This window comes from Gadus macrocephalus, chromosome 7 (assembly GCF_031168955.1).
Source record: "Gadus macrocephalus chromosome 7, ASM3116895v1".
NCBI classification, from domain to species: domain Eukaryota; kingdom Metazoa; phylum Chordata; class Actinopteri; order Gadiformes; family Gadidae; genus Gadus; species Gadus macrocephalus.
The window spans coordinates 2,441,889-2,463,100 of NC_082388.1; the positions used below are offsets into that span (position 1 = coordinate 2,441,889).

General features: G+C 44.6%; 1 protein-coding gene across 1 annotated transcript in view; it reads right to left on the bottom strand.

The window, feature by feature from the left end:
- LOC132460715 (uncharacterized) overlaps positions 1 to 21,212 on the bottom strand; it is a 61,050-nt gene that overhangs the window by 35,285 nt on the left and 4,553 nt on the right. The window contains exon 2 of the mRNA XM_060055581.1: positions 20,673 to 20,832. Coding sequence (XP_059911564.1) covers positions 20,673 to 20,832 — 160 coding nt within the window. The remainder of the gene's footprint in view (positions 1 to 20,672; positions 20,833 to 21,212) is intronic.

The window sequence follows — 21,212 nt, forward strand, 5'->3', positions numbered from 1 at the left end:
ATGTACACCTTTCGTGCTCCACGGCAGCGATCTAATAGCTACGTAGCTGAAGAGGCGGAGCCAGGCTGAGCCAACGTCGGCGCATTTTCTTTAATAGGTCCATGCATTTTCCACGTATCCTGCATTAATGGAGTCATTTTGTTGTTTTAATAGCTTTATAACTACTATGTGTAAAGAGTTCACCGTTCAAAGCGAGATGTTTATTGCGGTTGCGATCGTAGTTTCCGGTTAGTGCACCAGAGCCAGGTCCCTATAGGGGTGGCACTGTAGGCTATGGCTAGACAGTCATCCATTTTTCCACTCGTGTTTTATCAAGATGTTCTAGTAGCGTAGACTATAATAAAGCCTATACTGTATGACTGCTTCAGCTCATAACTATTCAATAGGCCAAATATTAAGTTTTGCATTTGTTGTTATTGGTGTTTAACCAAATAATTTAAGCAGGCCTATAGGTTCCTATCATTTAACCCTGATCCAGTGTCATAAACCTTTCTATATCGACATGATCCAGTGGTATCATGGCATACAGGCCACCGTTTTTCCGCTGGCATGCCACTCATGTAAAATGGTATTACCAGTTTCTACTGGCACCTACCGTTTTTCCGCTGGCATACCACTCATGGAAAATGGTAATTACCAGTTTCTACTGGCACCTACCGTTTTTCCGCTGGCATGCCACTCATGGAAAATGGTAATTACCAGTTTCTACTGGCACCTACCGTTTTTATAAGAATGATTGTGTAGCTGTGAATCATGAGTGGTATGTGTGTATGAACGGGCAAATACCACAGGAAAGGAATATCTACTGGCAAACGGTAGGTGCCAGTAGAAACTGGTAATTACCATTTTCCATGAGTGGCATGCCATCGGAAAAACGGTAGGTGCCAGTAGAAACTGGTAATTACCATTTTACATGAGTGGCATGCCAGCGGAAAAACGGTAGGTGCCAGTAGAAACTGGTAATTACCATTTTCCATGAGTGGCATGCCAGCGGAAAAACGGTAGGTGCCAGTAGAAACTGGTAATTACCATTTTCCATGAGTGGCATGCCAGCGGAAAAACGGTAGGTGCCAGTAGAAACTGGTAATACCATTTTACATGAGTGGCATGCCAGCGGAAAAACGGTGGTTCCAGTAGGAAATGGAACTTCCGATTAACATAATTGGCTTGCCAGCGGAAAAACTTTTGGCCTGTATGCCATGATACCACTGGATCATGTCGATATAGAAAGGTTTATGACACTGGATCAGGGTTAAATGATAGGAACCTATAGGCCTGCTTAAATTATTTGGTTAAACACCAATAACAACAAACGCAAAACTTAATATTTGGCCTATTGAATAGTTATGAGCTGAAGCAGTCATACAGTAGGCTTTATTATAGGCTACGCTACTAGAACATCTTGATAAAACACGAGTGGAAAAATGGATGACTGTCTAGCCATAGCCTACAGTGCCACCCCTAACGGAAACTACGATCGCAACCGCAATAAACATCTCGCTTTGAACGGTGAACACTTTACACATAGTAGTTATAAAGCTATTAAAACAACAAAATGACTCCATTAATGCAGGATACGTGGAAAATGCATGGACCTATTAAAGAAAATGCGCCGACGTTGGCTCAGCCTGGCTCCGCCTCTTCAGCTACGTAAGATCGCTGCCGTGGAGCACGAAAGGTGTACAATCCACGATTCCACACTCATCGGTTTGACCGTTTTGAGTATACCATCCGGGTCCTTTCACTACACTTCCTTTCGCCCTGATCTTAATTGCAACGCACTACGTACTCAAACTATATAAAAAAGAAGTCATACTAAAATAAAGTATAATGACTGCGGATAGTATGGATATTGGAACAAAGCAATAGACTATAGCTCTATGGCCACCTAGAAGGCTAGGCTATAACTACCGTCACCGGAGCAAGTCCGGCTGTTTTCAAAAGCATCTGTCATTACAAAAGCAACAACAAACAGATCGGAAATATCATAACAGCACGGACGAGAGAAACGTGTAAATCCCTTTATTTACGGCGTTATGTTGTGATATTGTGTCAATAAATACCAAATATATACCTTTACATTTATGGCAATACCTGTCTTGAAATTATACGGAGGAGTTATGCTGGTGTCACATACCATTGTTGGGAACTGCAGTTACCGTTCCACCTGAACGGCAGTTACCGTTTCAGAACGGTAGTTACCGTTCCAGAAAGGCATATGCCATGGCATTACCGTTTCAGAACGGTAGTTACCGTTTCAGAACGGCAGTTACCGTTTCAGAACGGCAGTTACCGTTTCAGAATGGCAGTTACCGTTCCAGAACGGCAGTTACCGTTCCAGAACGGCATATGCCATGGTATGTCAGTGGTCGCGACGGCAGTTACCGTTTCAGAACGGTAGTTACCGTTTCAGAATGGCAGTTACCGTTCCAGAACGGCATATGCCATGGTATGTCTGTGGTCGCGACGGCAGTTACCGTTTCAGAACGGCAGTTACCGTTCCAGAACGGCATATGCCATGGTATGTCAGTGGTCGCGGTGGCACATGCCACAGGCCATTAAACGATCTCGGCGTCTCTCCCCTGCCCTGCGAAACAGGCCCCTGAAAAAGAACTATATTGACATTTATATTATTCTTTGTTTTGTATAATTACCACAGTATAGTTGAACCCATAACGCTTGGCTACAGTTGTAATGGCTGTAAAAAGTGCGGGGGACCGAGGGAACAGATACGGGAAGTGCGGGGCACATGTCCCCCGCGTACCCCGCGTCCGCTACGCCCATGCACACACACACACGATGTCAAGGAATTGGCTCCTACAGTCATAGATATTAGTTATTCATTAACTCATCTTCCAACTGGGCTCAATAGTCTTTGATATTAGGTAATAATTGACTTTAGGTTATCTTATAACAGGGTTAAATTGTCAGAGATATTAGTTATTCATTAACTTGCTGTTATGGGGTCGTTGAACAGCTAAGGCCTTTAGTAAAGACTGGAACCACAAAGAGGAGACATAATGTGAATAACAAAGAGGGAAAGTTAGTGTTAAAGTTCAAACTTAAAGCTTCTCCACACAGAGCACTGTGGAGGCTGGAGCACAAGTTTAATCAGTCTCTAAAGCGCCACCCAGTGGACAAAGAAGGTACTAGTGATGATAGGACGCATGACAACGTACTTTACACACACAGATTGAGACTCCACTGTTGTGTGTGTGGTAATATCCTCCCTCCACACATTGATGACGAGGTGATGAAGACTACACTGTTGTGTGTGTGGTCATATCCTCCCTCCACACACTGATGAAGAGGTGATAGAGACTCCACTGTTGTGTGTGTGGTAATATCCTCCCTCCACAAACTGATGGCCAACCAGGATGGTGGTACATCCAGAGCTATATATATACTATACAGGATAGATAGATATATAGTGTGTGTATATATATCAAATAAATGATTGTGATGCAAGTGTTCGATTGGCTGATTTCATTTGATGCCTCAAATAGTGACTTAAATAGGGCTATTTCCTTTGCAGTAAAAAAACAGGGGTGTTTCTAAGTTTCATAAACATCCGGGGCTTAGGCCAGAGGGAAAATGAAAATGCCAAAATTATTTGAATGCATTATTTTGCATGCAAATCTTTTCAGAATGCTTTAACTAAATAAACAACATACACAGTTTATTATAGCTTTAAATAGCTGCCTGACTGCTGTGCTGCTCATCCCCAAACATCTTAAGTTCCATTCAAGTTATTTCAGAGTAAAATGAATACAAGTGAGACAGACCTTACACACGTACACACACAGATCTGACTGGGGATAGGAGAGGTTAATTCACTTGAGGTGGTAAACAGGTTATATTTTTAAACTGTTCATTCTCTAGGCTACTTATAAATATTTATATTTTTTTTTATTTATTCCACCCAGAAATTATATTCAGGGCTAATTAAAAAATATCCATTATATCTCCAATATCCATACATTCATGATCCAAAATCTGACGGCAGCTGACCTCAGATCTGGGGAACTGGGCTTTTATTTCATTCACTTCATACGTTTCGACCAATCCTGTTGCTGGAGGCAGAGTTATTTGCAGAAAAACTACACCTGGGGCCTATATTGACTCTCGGGCAGTTAATGGACAAAAGTTAGACACACTGGGTACCAGTGAGATCACCTTCCGTCTGGGCACTACCTGCTGGCAGCACACTTTCCATGTGCTAAGGGAATCCACTCAGTGTGTTCTGCTCGGACTGGACTTTCTGGCTTAGAATCATGCATTGTTGGATTTGGGGCGAGGGGTGTTACAGCGTTTATGGGACGTTTCTGTGCCCCTGCTTCAGGGTGGAGAGTTGGTCCCAAGTTGTTGTCACGTATCCCTCGCTGACGTCATGACCATTCCCCCGCTGAGTGAGGCTCTGGTGCCAGTGAACATTCTCACTCCTGCTGGAGCTAGTCAACCTGCTGCAGACTTCGAGGGATATCTGGAGCCTCACACTCCAGAAACAACGGGGCTGGTGGTTGCTCGTACAGTGAGCAGTGTGAGGAATGGTGTGACCTCAGCCCGCATCCTCAATCCCACAGGGGAGGCGGTTGAACTCAGGCAGGGTCTACACCTGGGTGAGTTTTACCCAGTCGAAAAGAGAGACATTTTAGTGCCGCCTCGTGTCGTCGACAATCATCCAGCTGTGCCGCCGGCCGCTGCAGGCCCTGTCTCCTTGGAGTAGTCTTATTACTATTACTATTATTATTAGTCTTGTTACGGCTGAGCAGAGGGCCAAGCTGGCTGAGTTGCTGCAGAGGTTCACTGATGTTTTTAACCTGGGCGACAGAAACACGGGCAGGTGCACACTGATCAAACACCATATAAGGACTGGGGACCACCCCCCTGTGAAGCAGCGTGCTTATCGTGCAGCACCTGGGAAACGGCCAGAGATTGAACGTCAGGTGGCTGAACTGCTGGCTGATGGAGTTGTGGAGGAGAGTTGTAGCCCCTGGGCATCTCCAGTGGTGCTTGTGAGGAAGAAAGGGGGACAGTGGAGGTTCTGCATTGATTTTCGTCGGCTGAATGCAGTGACGATGAAAGACTCACACCCCCTTCCGCGAGTGGATGATAGCCTGGATGCTCTGGCTGGCTCGGCCTGGTTCAGCACGCTTGACTTTTCGAATGGCTGCTGGCAGGTAGAAATGGCTGAGGAGGATCGCGAGAAGACAGCTTTCACGACCGGCCGGGGCCTGTATCAGTGGCGGGCTATGCCTATGGGTCTGACCAATTCTCCAGCCACGTTTCAACGAATGATGGAGCCCATTCTGAGGGGCCTGCCATGGCACATTTGTGTGGTATATCTGGATGATATACTGATTTACAGCAGTACATTCACAGACCATCACCTTCATTTGGATGAAGTCCTTTCTAGGATCCAGCTGGCGGGCCTGAAGTTGAATTCCAAGAAATGCCCCTTTGCCAGGGACCATGTCATGTTCCTGGGCCACGTGGTCTCCAGGGATGGTCTCCAACCAGACCCGCGGAACACTGATAAGGTGAGAACTTGGCCAACCCCCCGCACCCCGTCAGAGGTCAAGGCCTCTGTGGGTCTATGCTCCTATTATAGGAGATTTGTGCGTAATTTCTCCCAGCACGCTGCACCACTGAACCGGCTGGCAGGGAACAATGTGCCCTTTGAGTGGTCGGCTGAGTGTGAGGCGGCGTTCACCTACCTCAGGCAAGTGCTTACATCCTCTCCGGTAGTTACGCTACCTAACTTTGCACTTCCTTTCAAGGTGTACACCGACGCCTCTAAAGACTCGGTTGGGGCAGTGCTAGCGCAGGATGAGGAGGGTTGTGAGAAGGTGATTGCCTACGCGAGCCAGGCCCTCACACACACACAAAAGAGATGGTCCACCTTCGACAGGGAACTATGGGCTGTGGTGTGGGCAGTCCGTGAGTTCAAACACTATGTGGGACTATCCACGTTCTGCATCATCACTGACCATCGCCCTCTGCTGGGCCTTAGGCGCATGGCCATTGATAATGACCCTACTGGACGGAGGTGTAGGTGGGTGCAGGAGTTGGACCCGTTTGACTGGGTCATGGTCCACAAGGATGGCGCCCGCCACAAAAATGCGGACGCTCTGTCCCGCCGACCCGTGTCTCCAGACTTTGTCGAGCCAGATGCTCCTTCAGCCGGGCTTTGCGCCGTGGCCTCAGTGGAGGTGTCTGACCACTCTCCGCCTGCAGACGGGGCACAAACAGAGCCAGTTCCTGTCTATTCACTCAGTGGTGGTGGAGCTGAATTGCGGTCAGCACAGCGTGAAGACCCTGACATTAGTGCTGTGTTGACTTGGTTTGAGCAGGGCAGGGTGCGGCGGCCTCGTAGACTCCCCGGATTATTCACAACCGGACTTTCGCATGGAGGTGAATGGGACACTTATGTGAAGCAAGTCACCTATGCATACAACTCCTCTAAACATGCCAGGACCCGGTTCACCCCCTTCTACCTCATGCACGGACGTGAGGCCCGGGTTCCTGCTGCCTGCTAGTGCTCTGGACTCCCGGGGCACTGGGTCCCAGATGGATTATGCATCCACCATTGCAGAGCGGCTGGAGTCAGCCTTCGGCAAAGCCAGGCTTAACTCTGTGGAGGCTCGTGAGAGACAGAAACTGTACCATGACGAAAGTAGCTGCCACCGTCCCTTTAGTGTAGGTGGGCTGGTGTGGCTGAATAACCCCACGGAAAGGCGTATGTAGCTGGCACCGCACTGGAAGGGCCCATATCGGGTCGTGCAAGTGCTGGTTTCTGGTGGGGAGGCTGCACTAACATATCACATTATCAGCTCTCTCGACCCGATGGAGTGGGCTCAAGTGGTTCATCATGACAGACTGAAACCGTACACTCTGCCATTGCCGGCACAGACTGTTTCTGCCACTCCTGTTGCCGTTGGGTCTCCTCCTGTGGTCGAGTCTTCGCTCCCACAGAGCAGGGATCAGCCTCGGGCTGGTGAGTTGGACAATGGACTGTGTGGGAACTCGCCGGAGCTCAGGACCTGACAGTCTCGCGGTGAGTGGTGCGACCTCCGTTCCATTTACGGGACTTTGTCATGTTTTGAAGTTATTGTGTTCTGGGTTTGGCAATGCAGTGGAAGCTTGTTGGGTTAAAAAAAAATAAAATAATTGGAATTGATGAAAAGGTGAAATGTATGGTGAACATACATTTTTTGTTAATTTTCTTTCAGGTTAGGTTTATGTGTATAATCTCAAGGTGTTGCACAAATGTTTGGCAGCATTGGTTGTATGTTTGGATCACTGGTTACAGGGTGACGGTATAGTTTGCGCTTAGCCACTGCTTATAGGATTTAGAATTCAGGTATTTGATGTATGTTCTGATTATTTGTGTTGCCTATATTGTAGTTCTGTTGGGATTACAGGTGATGGGAATTTGGGAGGATATTCTCCCCATGTTTTTTTTTTCTTGTTCTTTTTTACACAGGTTTTGTTTTGTCCCTGGTTTCGTTCTTTTTTTTTGCTTTGTTTTGTTTTGTTCAGTTGAAACGTGGACGTTTCTTGTTGAGGAGGGGACGTGTGGAACAGACTGTTCTGTGTTTAGTCTGGAAAAGGAGGTGTGTCCCTCGTGAGTTGCCGTAAGGGGGAAGTTCGGGGAAGGTTACGGGTGATGTGTTGTGTGGGGGAGGGGAGATTAAAGTGAAGCAGAGTGGGCTGCTGAACGCACTACCTCGTCTCTGGTCCCGTTCTTTGTTTTGTATAATTACTACAGTATAGTTGAACCCATAACGCTCGGCTACAGTTGTAATGTGTTAAGTATATTAGTGAATAAAAATGCAGGTGCAAAGCCATGTTAAATAGCCTACAAAGAGACTTCATTATATGAGCATGCGTGCCTGCGTGCACTGTTTAATGTCATGTGATCATGCGCAGAATAAACGGTCCGTGTTAGTTCCCCGATCAAAGAGATGATGGCGGTTGTGTGTGTTTTTCTCCGGTGAATAGTGAAATGTCTAACGCAACAGGTTATGGGCCCAGTCATGCAGGCCAAAGATGGTTTGGACTTTTATTCGACGGCGATGAGAAAAACTATGAGCTATGGGAAACGAGGTTCCTCGCGCACATGGAGTTACGCGGCCTCGGAGAAGTCATCACGGAGGACCCGAAGATAGACGGGGAAGACGAAGAAGCCCTCGCAGAAGACGAGACCAAGAACGGACAGGCATATGCAGAGCTGGTGCAATGCCTAGACAACAAGAGTTTATCCTTGGTAATGAGGGACGCGAAACGTGATGGAAGGAGAGCGCTGGAGATTCTCCGCGAGCACTACGCGGGAAAGGACAAACCGCGCGTTGTGAGTTTGTACTGTGAACTTTCCTCGCTCCATAAGGCTAGCAATGAAACGGTAACTGATTACATAATTCGAGCAGAAACTATATTCACGTCATTAAGAAGAGCAGACGAGAATATTAGTGATGGGCTTCAGATAGCAATGGTAGTAAAGGGCCTACCTGATACATACAAGCCATTCGTCGTGCACATCACCCAGACAAATGACATTGTAACGTTCAGCGAGTTTAAAACAAAACTCAGAAGTTATGAGAGCACTGAAAAATATGGGCAGAGTGACGGAAATGTAGAAGAAAACAACGTGATGAAGACTAGCGGCGCAACATGGCCACGTGGAAGAGGAAGAGGAAAGAAAATGAACCTGGCTGATGTCGAGTGTTACACATGTGGTAAAAAGGGACACATGGCAAGGACATGTCATGACGGATTCCAAGCAAGAAGGGAAGAACGAAAATGGGACACACCACAGCGAGGCAGAGGGCGCGGCCGAGGACGAGACCATGAGTATGTAAAGAAAGCTGATGGAGAAACGGAGGCAGAGCCGACATCGTTCTGTTTCTTTAAAAAAAGTGACTGTCCGACACAACGAGGAAACAAGAAGGGCCTCATGGTCGACTGTGGCGCCACAACACACATGATCAACGACCCCAACAAGTTCATGACAGTTGATGAGAGCTTCCGACCCGAAGGCCACACGATCGAGCTTGCCGATGGAACCAAGGTGAGCGGGATGGCGAAGATGAGGGGAGACGCCGAAGTCTACCTACTGGACAGCGAGGGAGGACGGGTGAAGACGAGGCTCAAGCAAGCACTCTACATCCCATCTTTTCCTCAGAACATCTTTTCAGTCAAAGCGGCGACAGCCAACGGAGCTGAGTTTCGTTTCAAGAACAATGATGACTGGCTGATCCACAAAGACGGTACCAAGTTCAAAATGGATGTGTGTGGTAGGCTGTATTACCTTAGCACAGTAGAAGATGAAAACAGTGATGAAGTGAAGGGGTGTTATGACATTCAAACGTGGCATAAAATACTTGGTCATTGTAATTTTGATGATGTTTCAAAATTAGAAAAGGTGGTAGAAGGGATGGTGATAAAAGGGAAACATGACAAGTCCAATTCAAATTGTGAAATATGCACACAGGGCAAATTTACACAAAACAGAAACAGACAGGCAGACGCAAAAGCTACAACTGTACTAGAATTAGTACATACAGACCTATGCGGTCCAATAGAACCAGCAGATAAAGATGGGTACAGATATGCTATAGCATTTACTGATGATCACAGTGGGATGATTTTTCCATACTTTATCAAAGTAAAGAGTGACACGACAAAAGCTACTGAAAAATTCATAGCAGATGTAGCTCCATATGGAAAAGTAAAGTGCATAAGATCTGATAACGGTACAGAGTTTACCGGGCAGGAGTTCCAATCTTTACTTAGGAGTAAAGGGATAAGGCACGAGACTAGTGCACCCTACTCACCTCATCAGAACGGAACTGCAGAGAGGGGTTGGAGAACCCTATTTGAGATGTCACGATGCATGCTATTGGAGAGTAACCTCCCAAAGCAATTATGGACATATGCTGTACAGACAGCAGCTCAGATCCGTAACAGGTGTTACAGTAACCGACTAGAGCAGACACCTTACCGTGTTTTCACAGGAAAAACACCTAACCTTTCTAACATGAAAATATTTGGCTCTGAATGCTACACATACAAGCAGGATAAGAAGAAGCTGGATTCTAGGTGTGCAAAGGGAATCTTTGTAGGCTATGATAAATATAGCCCATCATATAATATCTACTATCCTGAGACAGGAAAAGTCCTTAAACATAGGCTGGTAAAATTCATCAACAAAGGTAACGCAGATAGCCAGACTCAGACAGATCATGACATGGGGGACAACATTGAGTGTTATGGAGATACACCACAAAAGATAGCCAACCAGGGTCAGGAACAACCTAAGGGGTGTAAAGAACCCAGTGTTGAGACTGCTGAGACAAGTCCCACTCGGACAGGAAATACTCAGATAGAACAGGAAGAAAGCAGGTATCCTACCAGGCAAAGGAAGGCTCCACACCACTTAAAGGAGTACCATTGTAAAGCTGAGTGTAACAATGATGATGAGGAAAATGTTGATTATTTCTACAGAGTGACTTATGGTGTACCTAAAACACTTAGAGAGGCAAGAAGTCAAAAATGTGGGCTGACGCAATGGAAGAGGAGATGACCTCTTTAACAGAGAATGAGACTTTTACTCTGACCCCACTGCCACGGGACAAGCGAGCAGTGGGAGGTCGCTGGGTATATGCAGTAAAAGAGAGTTCAGGTGGATCTGAAACGTGCAAAGATATACATGATATACATTATGACATGTACTAGACCTGACCTGAGCTGGGTTGTGAGTAAATTATCACAATACCTAGCGGAACCAAAACAACAACATTGGGCTACATCAAAACACCTACTCAGGTACTTAAAAGGTACTATAGACCAAGAACTACACTTCAAGAAAAGTGATGAAAACCTACAACTTGAGGGATATAGTGATGCTGATTGGGCAGCCGATCAAAATGACAGGAGAAGCACAACTGGATACTGCTTCAGCTTAACTGAAAATGGTCCAGCTATATCTTGGAAAAGTAGGAAACAGCCTACAGTGGCACTGTCAACTTGCGAAGCTGAGTATATGGCACTAGCAGCCACTACTCAGGAGAGTATGTACCTTGTACAACTACTAGCAGGAATAGACAGCAGCAACCAGCATGTACCAGTGAAGGTATACGAGGACAACCAGGGGGCGATAGCTTTATCAAAGAACCCAGTATGTCGACAGAGAAGCAAACATGTAGATATAAAGTATCACTTTATAAGGTCTGCACACACAGAAGGGAAAATAGCTATAGAATACTGCCCTACTGCAGACATGGTGGCTGATGTCCTTACCAAACCAGTGGTGAAGGCTAAGCTTGAGAAGTTCAAGAGGTATTTGTTTGGAGAGTGAAGGGTACTGACAGATGCAAAGTTTTTTATTCGTTATTAACACTGTCAATGAGCCAAATGTTTATTATAGATGATTATATTCTGGTGTTCAACAAAAAAGTTTTTGTTTACTATTAGAGAGAGCTATAAACATGTCATTGAGTGGGAGTGTTAAGTATATTAGTGAATATAAATGCAGGTGCAAAGCCATGTTAAATAGCCTACAAAGAGACTTCATTATATGAGCATGCGTGCCTGCGTGCACTGTTTAATGTCATGTGATCATGCGCAGAATAAACGGTCCGTGTTAGTTCCCCGATCAAAGAGATGATGGCGGTTGTGTGTGTTTTTCTCCGGTGAATAGTGAAATGTCTAACGCAACATAATGGTAAACGTAAAAAGTGCGGGGGACCGAGGGCACAGATACGGGAAGTGCGGGGCACATGTCCCCGGCGTACCCTGCGTCCGCTACGCCCATGCACACACACACACAATGCGAAGGAATTGGCTCCTACAGTCATAGATATAAGTTATTCATTAACTCATCTTCCAAATGGGCTCAATAGTCTGTGATATTAGGTAATAATTGACTTTAGGTTATCTTATAACAGGGTTAAATTGTCAGAGATATTAGTTATTCATTAACTTGCTGTAATGGGATTGTTGAACAGCTAAGGCCTTTAGTAAAGACTGGAACCACAAAGAGGAGACATAATGTGAATAACAAAGAGGGAAAGTTAGGGTATTTTCTAATATATTATATTCTAATTGGCATATTTAAATAAAGGATTTTTTTAATACTATTTGTCCCTCGTAATATACCTTTATTTTGAATCTCACTTAGCTACATGTTAAAGGTGGTATTAGATAATAATCGGTTAAGAACAAGAACACTTTAGAAGAAACACTTTATTTAAATAAGAAACACTGAAACACACATCTAAAAATAGGGGTGGTGGAAGAGGTGCATGGGGTGGAGGAGCATGAGGGAGAGGTGGGGGGGGGGCTGGTGGCAGTGGACTCAACGATGTCCTGAAAGAAAACGAATAAGTAGGAATAAGGAATTATATGCCAGAACTGGGTGATATGGCCATATGTTATGTACAATATATAATAGCTATGTACACAATATAGTACTGCCAAAAAATACATTGATTAACCATGTAATATTACTAATATAATATAATATATTAGTATATATAATATTACTTATGGAATATTACTAATATAATATATTAGTATAAAGCTTATTTTTAACCTGGAGTCACTAGAACATGGAAGATCTGGATATCATACGACATGAGCCCGGCAGCTCCCCGACCGCGGGCCGCCCGACCCAGGTCGACGGCTGGGCTGCGGAGCCCGTGATCGGGCTCTGCAGCCCGGCCGAGGACCACTAAGAGAGTAAACCAAGGGACACTTAGACACACTGCTAACCTCAAAAATCTAGACCTGGTTATCACAAAGGGCCTCAATGTTTCTGATCTCTCTGGCACTGATCCTTCCTTTTCTGACCACTTTTGTGTTTTCTTTAATACATCTTTTATTCCCGACATAGACAAAATCAAATACTGTCAAAAAACGGTATATCAATGAAGAATCTTATGTACTTTTTAAAAAGGCCATCTCCTTACTACCACCTCTCAACCCATGTTCTGCTGATGATCTTGTAGAAAACTATAATTTGAAAATTTTGAAAGTCATGGATGTCATTGCACCTTATAAGGTTAAAACGATTTCTGGAAAGCAAAAGGCACCCTGGAGAAAAGCTGCTTCTGTAACAGTGTGAGGGACCGGCGTGGTCGCCCCACGTATCTGGGATACGGCCAACTGGGAATTTCGAGTGTGGGCAAAAAATGAGGGCAATGGACTGAGGACTAAGAAAAAGTGAAGTTTTAATGTCTCCAAAACAATCACAAAAATAGAGCAACGTTTCAAATAAAAAGGAAATGACTCCATCCGTCAGCAAACATAAACTCAGGTAACATAACATAACATAACATAGCATAGCATAGGAGGAGGTATTGATTTAAAAAAAAAATAATAATAATAATAATATACCGGTATATACATATATTGCTACAAGGTGAAAAATATTATATGTTCTGGGATGGGTTGTGGGGGTACTGTTTATCATTGACTGTCATGAATAATTTTTTTATTGTTTTATAATAAAACTTAAGCCAAAAGGCTATATTTGCATATTTACATGGCTGTCTCTGAAGATTTATATTACATAGTAATAATAACATTGATAAAAATAACAATAATAATAATGGTGATGATTACTACTGCATAATAATAATGATAATAATAACAACAATAATAATAATAAAGATTTTGAACATTATTATTATGCATAGTAACATTAGTGCACTAAGTTGGGGGGGGGGGGGGGGGTGCTGTCGCGCGGGGCGGGGGGTCACGAAAACAGTCTCAAGTCCAAAAGGGGGTCCCCTGAAAAAAAGTTTGGGAACCACTGGCCTAACCTAACCTAACCATACGTCTCTCGTACTGGCCTCACGTCAAGCCAGCACCACCTTCAGCCCCAAACACCAAATGAGAAAGCCCTTAAATAGGGAAATGGCAATTGGACCAATCACGGCCGTATGGGCCAGACCATTAGTTGGGGGAACATTATTTACCTAAAGCTAACAATCCAACATAACTGAACAGAAAGTACATTGTGTGAATACTAAATAAACATGATACTAAATAAACAATCACCAAATACATATATACCCACACCCTGTGCAGAACCTAAAGATATTTACAAAACAGCCGTTTCTATTAACACCCCCCTGGGCTATTCCCTGATACTCTGATCCTAAGCTCCCTTAGCATACTGCCCCCTACCGGGACGGAAGACCAATTTTACACCAGCCCAATATAATATATACACACACAATATAATAATAATAATAATAATAATTCCTCTAATGCGGGACAGTGAGAAGGGGGAGGATTTCACCTTCTCACAAACGGCATAGAAAAAAGAATGCAGGAAGGTTGAACGCATCTGGCGTAAAACAAAACTTCATATTCACAATGATATCTACAAAGAGAGCCTCCGTGCCTACAATTTAGACTTAAAAAGTGCTAGAGAAACATTTTTCTCCAATATCATTAAAACCAATACTAATAATGCAAAAACCCTATTTGAAACTGTTGACAGACTGACCAACCCCCCAACACAAATTCCACCTGATCTCCATTCCACGCAGAAATGCAATGAGTTTGCAGCTTTTTGTACTGATAAAATTGAAGGCATCAGACGCGCCATCAATATCTCCACTTCAAACAAAAATGTTGGACTACCACCCTGTTCACGCAGAAGTAACGTGGCAGGGATGGCATGCTTTAATGTTATAGACTCTAAAACTCTTGTGGAAACGGTTACACAACTAAAGCCATCCACCTGTTGCCTTGATTCTTTACATACCAACCTCTTTAAGAATGTTTTTGACTGCCTAGCAATAGACAAGTTAACAACTCTCTCCAGTCAGACCCCTGCACAGCACTGAGACCGCCCTCATTAAAGTTGTAAACGACATCCGTCTTAACACAGACTCTGGCAAAACCTCAATACTAATGCTACGAGACCTCAGTGCTGCATTCGACACTGTAGACCATACAATACTTTTGGACGGGTTAGAAAACTTGGTGGGGCTTTCAGGCACAGTCTTAAATTGGTTCAGATCCTACTTACAAAATAGGAACTACTTTGTTTCCATTGGCGACTTTGTATCAGAATCAATCAACGTGATGTGTGGAGTCCCACAAGGTTCGATCTTAGGACCCTCTTTTATCAACATCTACATGCTCCCACTAGGGCAAATCATGCAAAATAACAATATTGACCATCATTGCTATGCTGATGACACGCAAATCTATGTATCGCTATCACCAAATGACTATCGGCCCATAGATCTGCTGTGCCAGTGCATTGAGAAAGTGAAAGACTGGATGTGCCGAAATTTCCTTCAGCTAAATGAGGATAAAACAGAGATAATTGTATTTGGTGCTAAAACGGAAAGGCTTAAAGTAACCCAACACCTTCACTCTCCGTCCCTAAAAACCTAAATCAAAGCCAGAAATCTAGGGGTTATCATGGATTCTGATTTGCATTTCGACAGTCACATCAAATCAGTTACAAAATCTGCATATTATCACCTTCAAAATGTAGCAAGACTTAGAGGGCTCATGTCCACTGAAGACTTTCAATAACTTGTACATGCCTTTATCACTAGTAAGCTTTACTGCAATGGTCTCCTTACAGGTCTCCCAAAACAAACTCTAAGGAATCTTCAGCTTGTTCAGATTGCTTCTGCTAGAGCTTTAACAAAGACCAAAAAATTTGAACATATTACACTAATTCTTAAATCGTTACATTGGCTTCCTGTAGGTCAGAGAATTGATTTTAAAATCATGTTGCTAACCTATAAATCCCTACATGGTTTAGGCCCAAAATATTTAACTGATATGCTTCCACTACATAAGCCTTCTAGAACACTAAGATCTTCTGAGACCAATCTGTTAATTATCCCCAGAGTAAACACGAAACATGGGAAAGCAGGATTTAGTTACTATGCAACAAATAGCTGGAATAAACTCCCTGAGGATTTAAGACTTGCCCCAACTCTGAGCACCTTTAAAACAAGATTGAAGACTTTTATGTTTGCTTTAGCTTTCTGCTAAATCTTAAATACTTTGCCTTTATTTTACTAAAATGCCTTTTTAACTTTCCCTTTATTTTCTATTTTTACCAGAAAGATACATGATCTGATACCAGAGAGAAAGGATAAGGGTTTGAGACCCAAGTTCTGTCTGGGTTAGAGTCCTAGAATCTGGGTTGGAGTCCCAGAGAAAGGACCAAGTTCCTTAGATCGGGTTGGAGTCCCAGAGAAAGGACCAAGTTCCTTTAGGTCGGGTTGGAGTCCCAGAGAAAGGACCTAGTTCCTTTAGGTCGGGTTGGAGTCCCAGAGAAAGGACCAAGTTCCTTTAGGTCGGGAAGGAGTCCCGACGTGGGTTCCTTTGGTTCGTGGTTAGAGTTATGTTGTTTTGATTCCCGCCGTGGAATCACAGATATTGGTTGTGTTGAATCTGAGAGGAAAAAAAGTGAGCCATAATCTGGTGTTGGCATACCGAGCTCCGTGGGAGACGTTTCCAAGTTCTGTCTGGGTTAGAGTCCTAGGCCCCGTTTACACGAAGGGAAAACGCAGATATTTCCACGTGGTTTGGCCTCTCATTTACACGAAAACGCAGTTTTTGTCACAGAAAACGATCATTTCTAAAAACTCCGGCCAAAGTGGAGATTTCTGAAAACGCCGGTTATGTGTTGTCGTGTCAACGGGGAGAAACAGGGTTTTAGGTTCTGAAGCGTCACATTATGCGCCAGGAAATGCTTAACGTCATATGAGCGCCCTATGTTTACAGTTTGTTTGTTACAGGAAGACGCTCGTGTTATTCGTTGTTGTTGATTCTGAGGATTCTGAATGGCTTGCATGGCTTTATCCTTCTCCCTACTAGAGTTTAGATTCTCTGCCCGAGCCTGAGCCAATATTTCCCACCACTGTCCTCGGGCTGGGCCTTTGATCGACGATTTTTTATTTATTTTTTATCATTGGTTTATTGGCCTAATCTGAGGAGAAATCTATGCCATAAACAGAAATATTATAGGCCTTTATTACACGGGTCTTCTCAATGCCGTGGAACGCTCCGTTCACTTGCATGGGTAGTAGTCCGGTGACTTGTCAAGCCCAGCGTCTTCCGTTGCTAAGCGACGTCACCGTCTTTGCGGACAAATTATTTCTCTACTGCACTAAGAATGCTGGTAACGAATAAATTGCAAAAAGACACACCTTGTGAAGTTATTTTTTCGTTTTGGCAGTAGCTGTGTAATAAGCGGAATAATGTATAGAACGTCGCCGGTCAAAAATAAGATAAGCCCTGAAGGGGAAAATAAGCCCCTTCAGGGCGAAGCAAGACTCCTTCGCTGCGCGTCGGTCGGTGTACTGTTCGCCCTGTCGGGGCTTATTTTCCCGATAATGACCGGCGTTCTATACATTATCCCTTGCATATATATTTAGCAGAGTAGGCCTAGTAACAAATGTGTACAAAGTTACCTATGTATTAAAAAAAAAAGTCGGGTTGAAATCGGGCTCGGGCTCATAATTACGGTTAATGTGTCGGGCCGGGCTCGGACAGAACGTGCACGGGCTCGGGCCGGCTCGGGCTTGATTTTCTGGGCCCGATCTAAGCTCTACTACACTGCCGCCCATAGGTTTGGCATAGTTATAATGGCGCTCGACGGCGTATTTATGCGTTTTCATGTAAACGACAACTTTTTTGAAAACGATGCTGTGTGCACAATGTTATTTTTGAAAACGGAGGGGGGGAAATATTCGTTTCTATAAATACCCTGCTACCTATAAACGTGGCCCTAGAATCTGGATTGGAGTCCCAGAGAAAGGACCAAGTTCCTTTAGGTCGGGTTGGAGTCCCGACTTGGGTTCCAGAGAGACTGTTGATCTGGGCCCCGTTTCCCGAAAGCATCTTTAGCCTAAGTGGATCGCAGAGTGGGTCGTACGAGCATCGTACAGTTTTCACACCGTTTCCCGAAAGCATCTTTGGTAACAAATGTCTTAAAAACGCTCACGAGTCACGAGTAGCTAACGAGTGCTCCAGGGTACTCGTAGGAAGCTAAGAGCCTTGTTAGCCTACTATAGCCTCAGTGGCGTAACCAGCGGACATTCCTAGTATTGGATGCGTTTTATTATAACACATTGGTAATGGTGTATCACGTGCGTCTGAGCCTAATGTGGGCCATTATGTTCTTAGTTTGAGAGAGACAGTCGGAAATGTTTGAGCAGGCAGGGCACTTGAAATATGTGAGAGAATGTGGGGGGGATTTGTGCAGACTGACATAGGCTACTCATAAAACGTAGCCTAAAATAATGTACAAAAAAAATATATATAAAAATTATAAAAATATTAATTATAAAAATATTTAAAAAATGCAAAGGAGCAGGCAAAAGGCTGGGATATGGTGGGGATTGGTCACGTTGACGGGAATGTTTAGTGACATGTGGGAGGGTGGAGGGGGTTAAAAAAAAGTCTCAATCACTCTTCGACGTGCATGAAAACCAGCCGCGTAGTTATGAGGGAGGCCGTCCTCACACCGATCTTCCTCGTCGTCATCGTCCTCAATGTCCTCCGGTTCAACCAAAGCTACCCCAGCCTTAGCTGCAATGTTGTGCAACATAGCTGTCACACATATCACAGCGCATGACTTGGCCGGCGAAAACTGGAGCCCTCCGCTGGACTTGTGAAGGCATCTAAAGCGCAACTTCCACCTCCCGATCGTACGCTCAGGATTAGGACTGATATATATGTCGGCCTAGGCTTAATCAATTGTTTTTTAATATCTTTAGCATTCATATTATTGCAATCTATTCTTTTCGTAGGCTACTCTGCGGTTGGCCTTGATGGGGAGATATTTTAACCCTTTTTAACCCCATTTTCCTCCGACATTCCTGCATCTCCCCCTGCGTCATAGCCCATTTCAGCACCATGTCAGTGGACAGGTACAATCCTACGATCGTCTTGAGTGCAGCGAATGCGCGTTCACGTTAAGAGGAGTTTCGGGAAACACTCCAAAGAAATTATCGATGGTTCGAAAGATCCATCTTTCAAACCATCTTACGAGCGAAGATCCATCGATATCGGGAAACGGGGCCCTGATCTTAAATACATTGCACTTTCAATTATACTCACTAAAAAGCCTTTTTAACTTTCAATTTAATTTTCTATTTTTACCAGAAAGATACATGATCTGATACCAGAGAGAAAGGATAAGGGTTACTAGAATCCGGGTTGGAGTCCCAGTGAAAGTACCAAGTTCCTTTAGGTCGGGTTGGAGTCCCGACGCGGATACCAGAGAGACTGTTGATCTGATCTTAAATACATTGCACTTTCTATTTTACTCATTTATTTGCATATGTTTTCTTTTACTTATCTATTATTTTATTTTATTGTATGACAATGTTTATATGTGAAGCACTTTGAGTCTGCCTTGTGTATGAAAAGTGCTATGTAAATAAAGTTGCCTTGCCTTGCCTACATATAGTTATTTCCTCTTTTTATAAAAGCAGGAGTGTGAATGTCGCTCCATGCTATCCAACAGTGGACCCCTGTCATTACATACAAAAAAAGTGTGGAACTTTTAAAGCTGAGCCTTTACATTTTGTTGGAAAAATACACTATGTTTGTTTGTTGCTTGCAGGTTTCAAGAGACTGGTTTTCTTTGTAATTGCATGTTTGAAGAGACTTTACTAAGTAGTCTGTTTAACAGCCCTCTACACACGGCTGCAGGCCATTCACACAATAGAGGAGTGTTTGAAGCGACGTGTGTGGATTGGTCGTTGAAAATCAAGCTCTGGCCAGCAGAGGCGCTGTAGAGTATGGACTAAACACTCACACACTTTCTGGTCCCCTCTTGGCAAAAGTTGAGAAAATGCCTGAAAATATTTTAGGCATGTTTTTAGCTTGATATAAGGCATGACCAAAAGGGGACCAGAAAAATGTCCCCTCTTGGCTCGGAGGTCCCCTGTTGGTGAAGGTGTTACGACGCCGAAGTCCACTGTTGGATAGTTAGGCGAGTGCACACACACACACACACACACACACACACACACACACACACACACACACACACACACACACACACACACACACACACACACACACACACACACACACACACACACAGTGTTCCTGTTGAGAAGTGCTAGCACTGCGGTGTACTTCCATTGAACCATTGCACAATATACAAACCACCACGAGGCTTTTTGTTGTGGTGGTCTGCATTATGAGTATTAGCTGTGCTCATAGACACATTGACATTGTACACATTCAGCATTGATTATGTCATGACGATCTTATCCTTTCAAAGTCCAGTCAGAGAAACTGCAGTGTAAATAATCCAACAAATGTGTGTGCTTCTTTGTGTGTGCGTGCATGCATGTATGTTAGAGCATGTGTTCATGATTGTGTGTGTGCAAGACATTTAAAGAGTGTGGCTTTTAGTTTCCGGCTCCGTGCTGTTCAAGCATTTTTGTGTGTGTGCGCTAACATGTTGTAATGTGTGTGTGTGTGTGTGTGTGTGTGTGTGTGTGTGTGTGTGTGTGTGCATTCGTGTGAGTGCATTCGTGTGCGTGTGTGTGCATTTGTGTGCGTGCATGCGAACATGTTGTAATGTGTGTGCTTGTGTGCATGCGAACATGTTGCAGTGTGTGTGTGTGCGAACATGTTGCAGTGTGTGTGTGTGCACAGACCTGAGCTGCCCCCCGGGACCCTCTCCAGGTGGTGGGGGTCCCGGGGGATGCCGTCCACGTGGTGGTGGGACTCGGACCACATGCAAAGCTCGCTGGTGTTGGGGCCCCCCAGGGGGACGGCCCCCGCCCGCTTCAGCAGGGCCACTGGGGGGGGGTCCATCTAAAAGATCATTGGCAAAGATGTCCCAAAAGGCTTTATAAAACTCAACTGTGAGGCCGTCTATGCCGGGAGCCCGCCGTCCCTGCATGCCCTGCAGGGCGGCGTATAGTTCCTGCATCTCTAACGGCCCTTCAAGACCGGAGTTGGTCTCCGCAGAGACCTGAGGTAGTCCACCAGTGAACCCCTCTATCAGTGAGTCCCCCTCCTCATACTCGCTGCTGTAGAGGGAGGTGTAGAACTCTACTGCACGCCTCCGGATCTGGCCTGGCTCGACAATCTCCTGCCCTGTGTCTGAAAGCAGTGTGTGGATTACCCGCCTCTGCCCATTCTTCCTCTCCAGGCCGAAGAAATAGCTAGAGGGAACATCCATCTCCGCAATG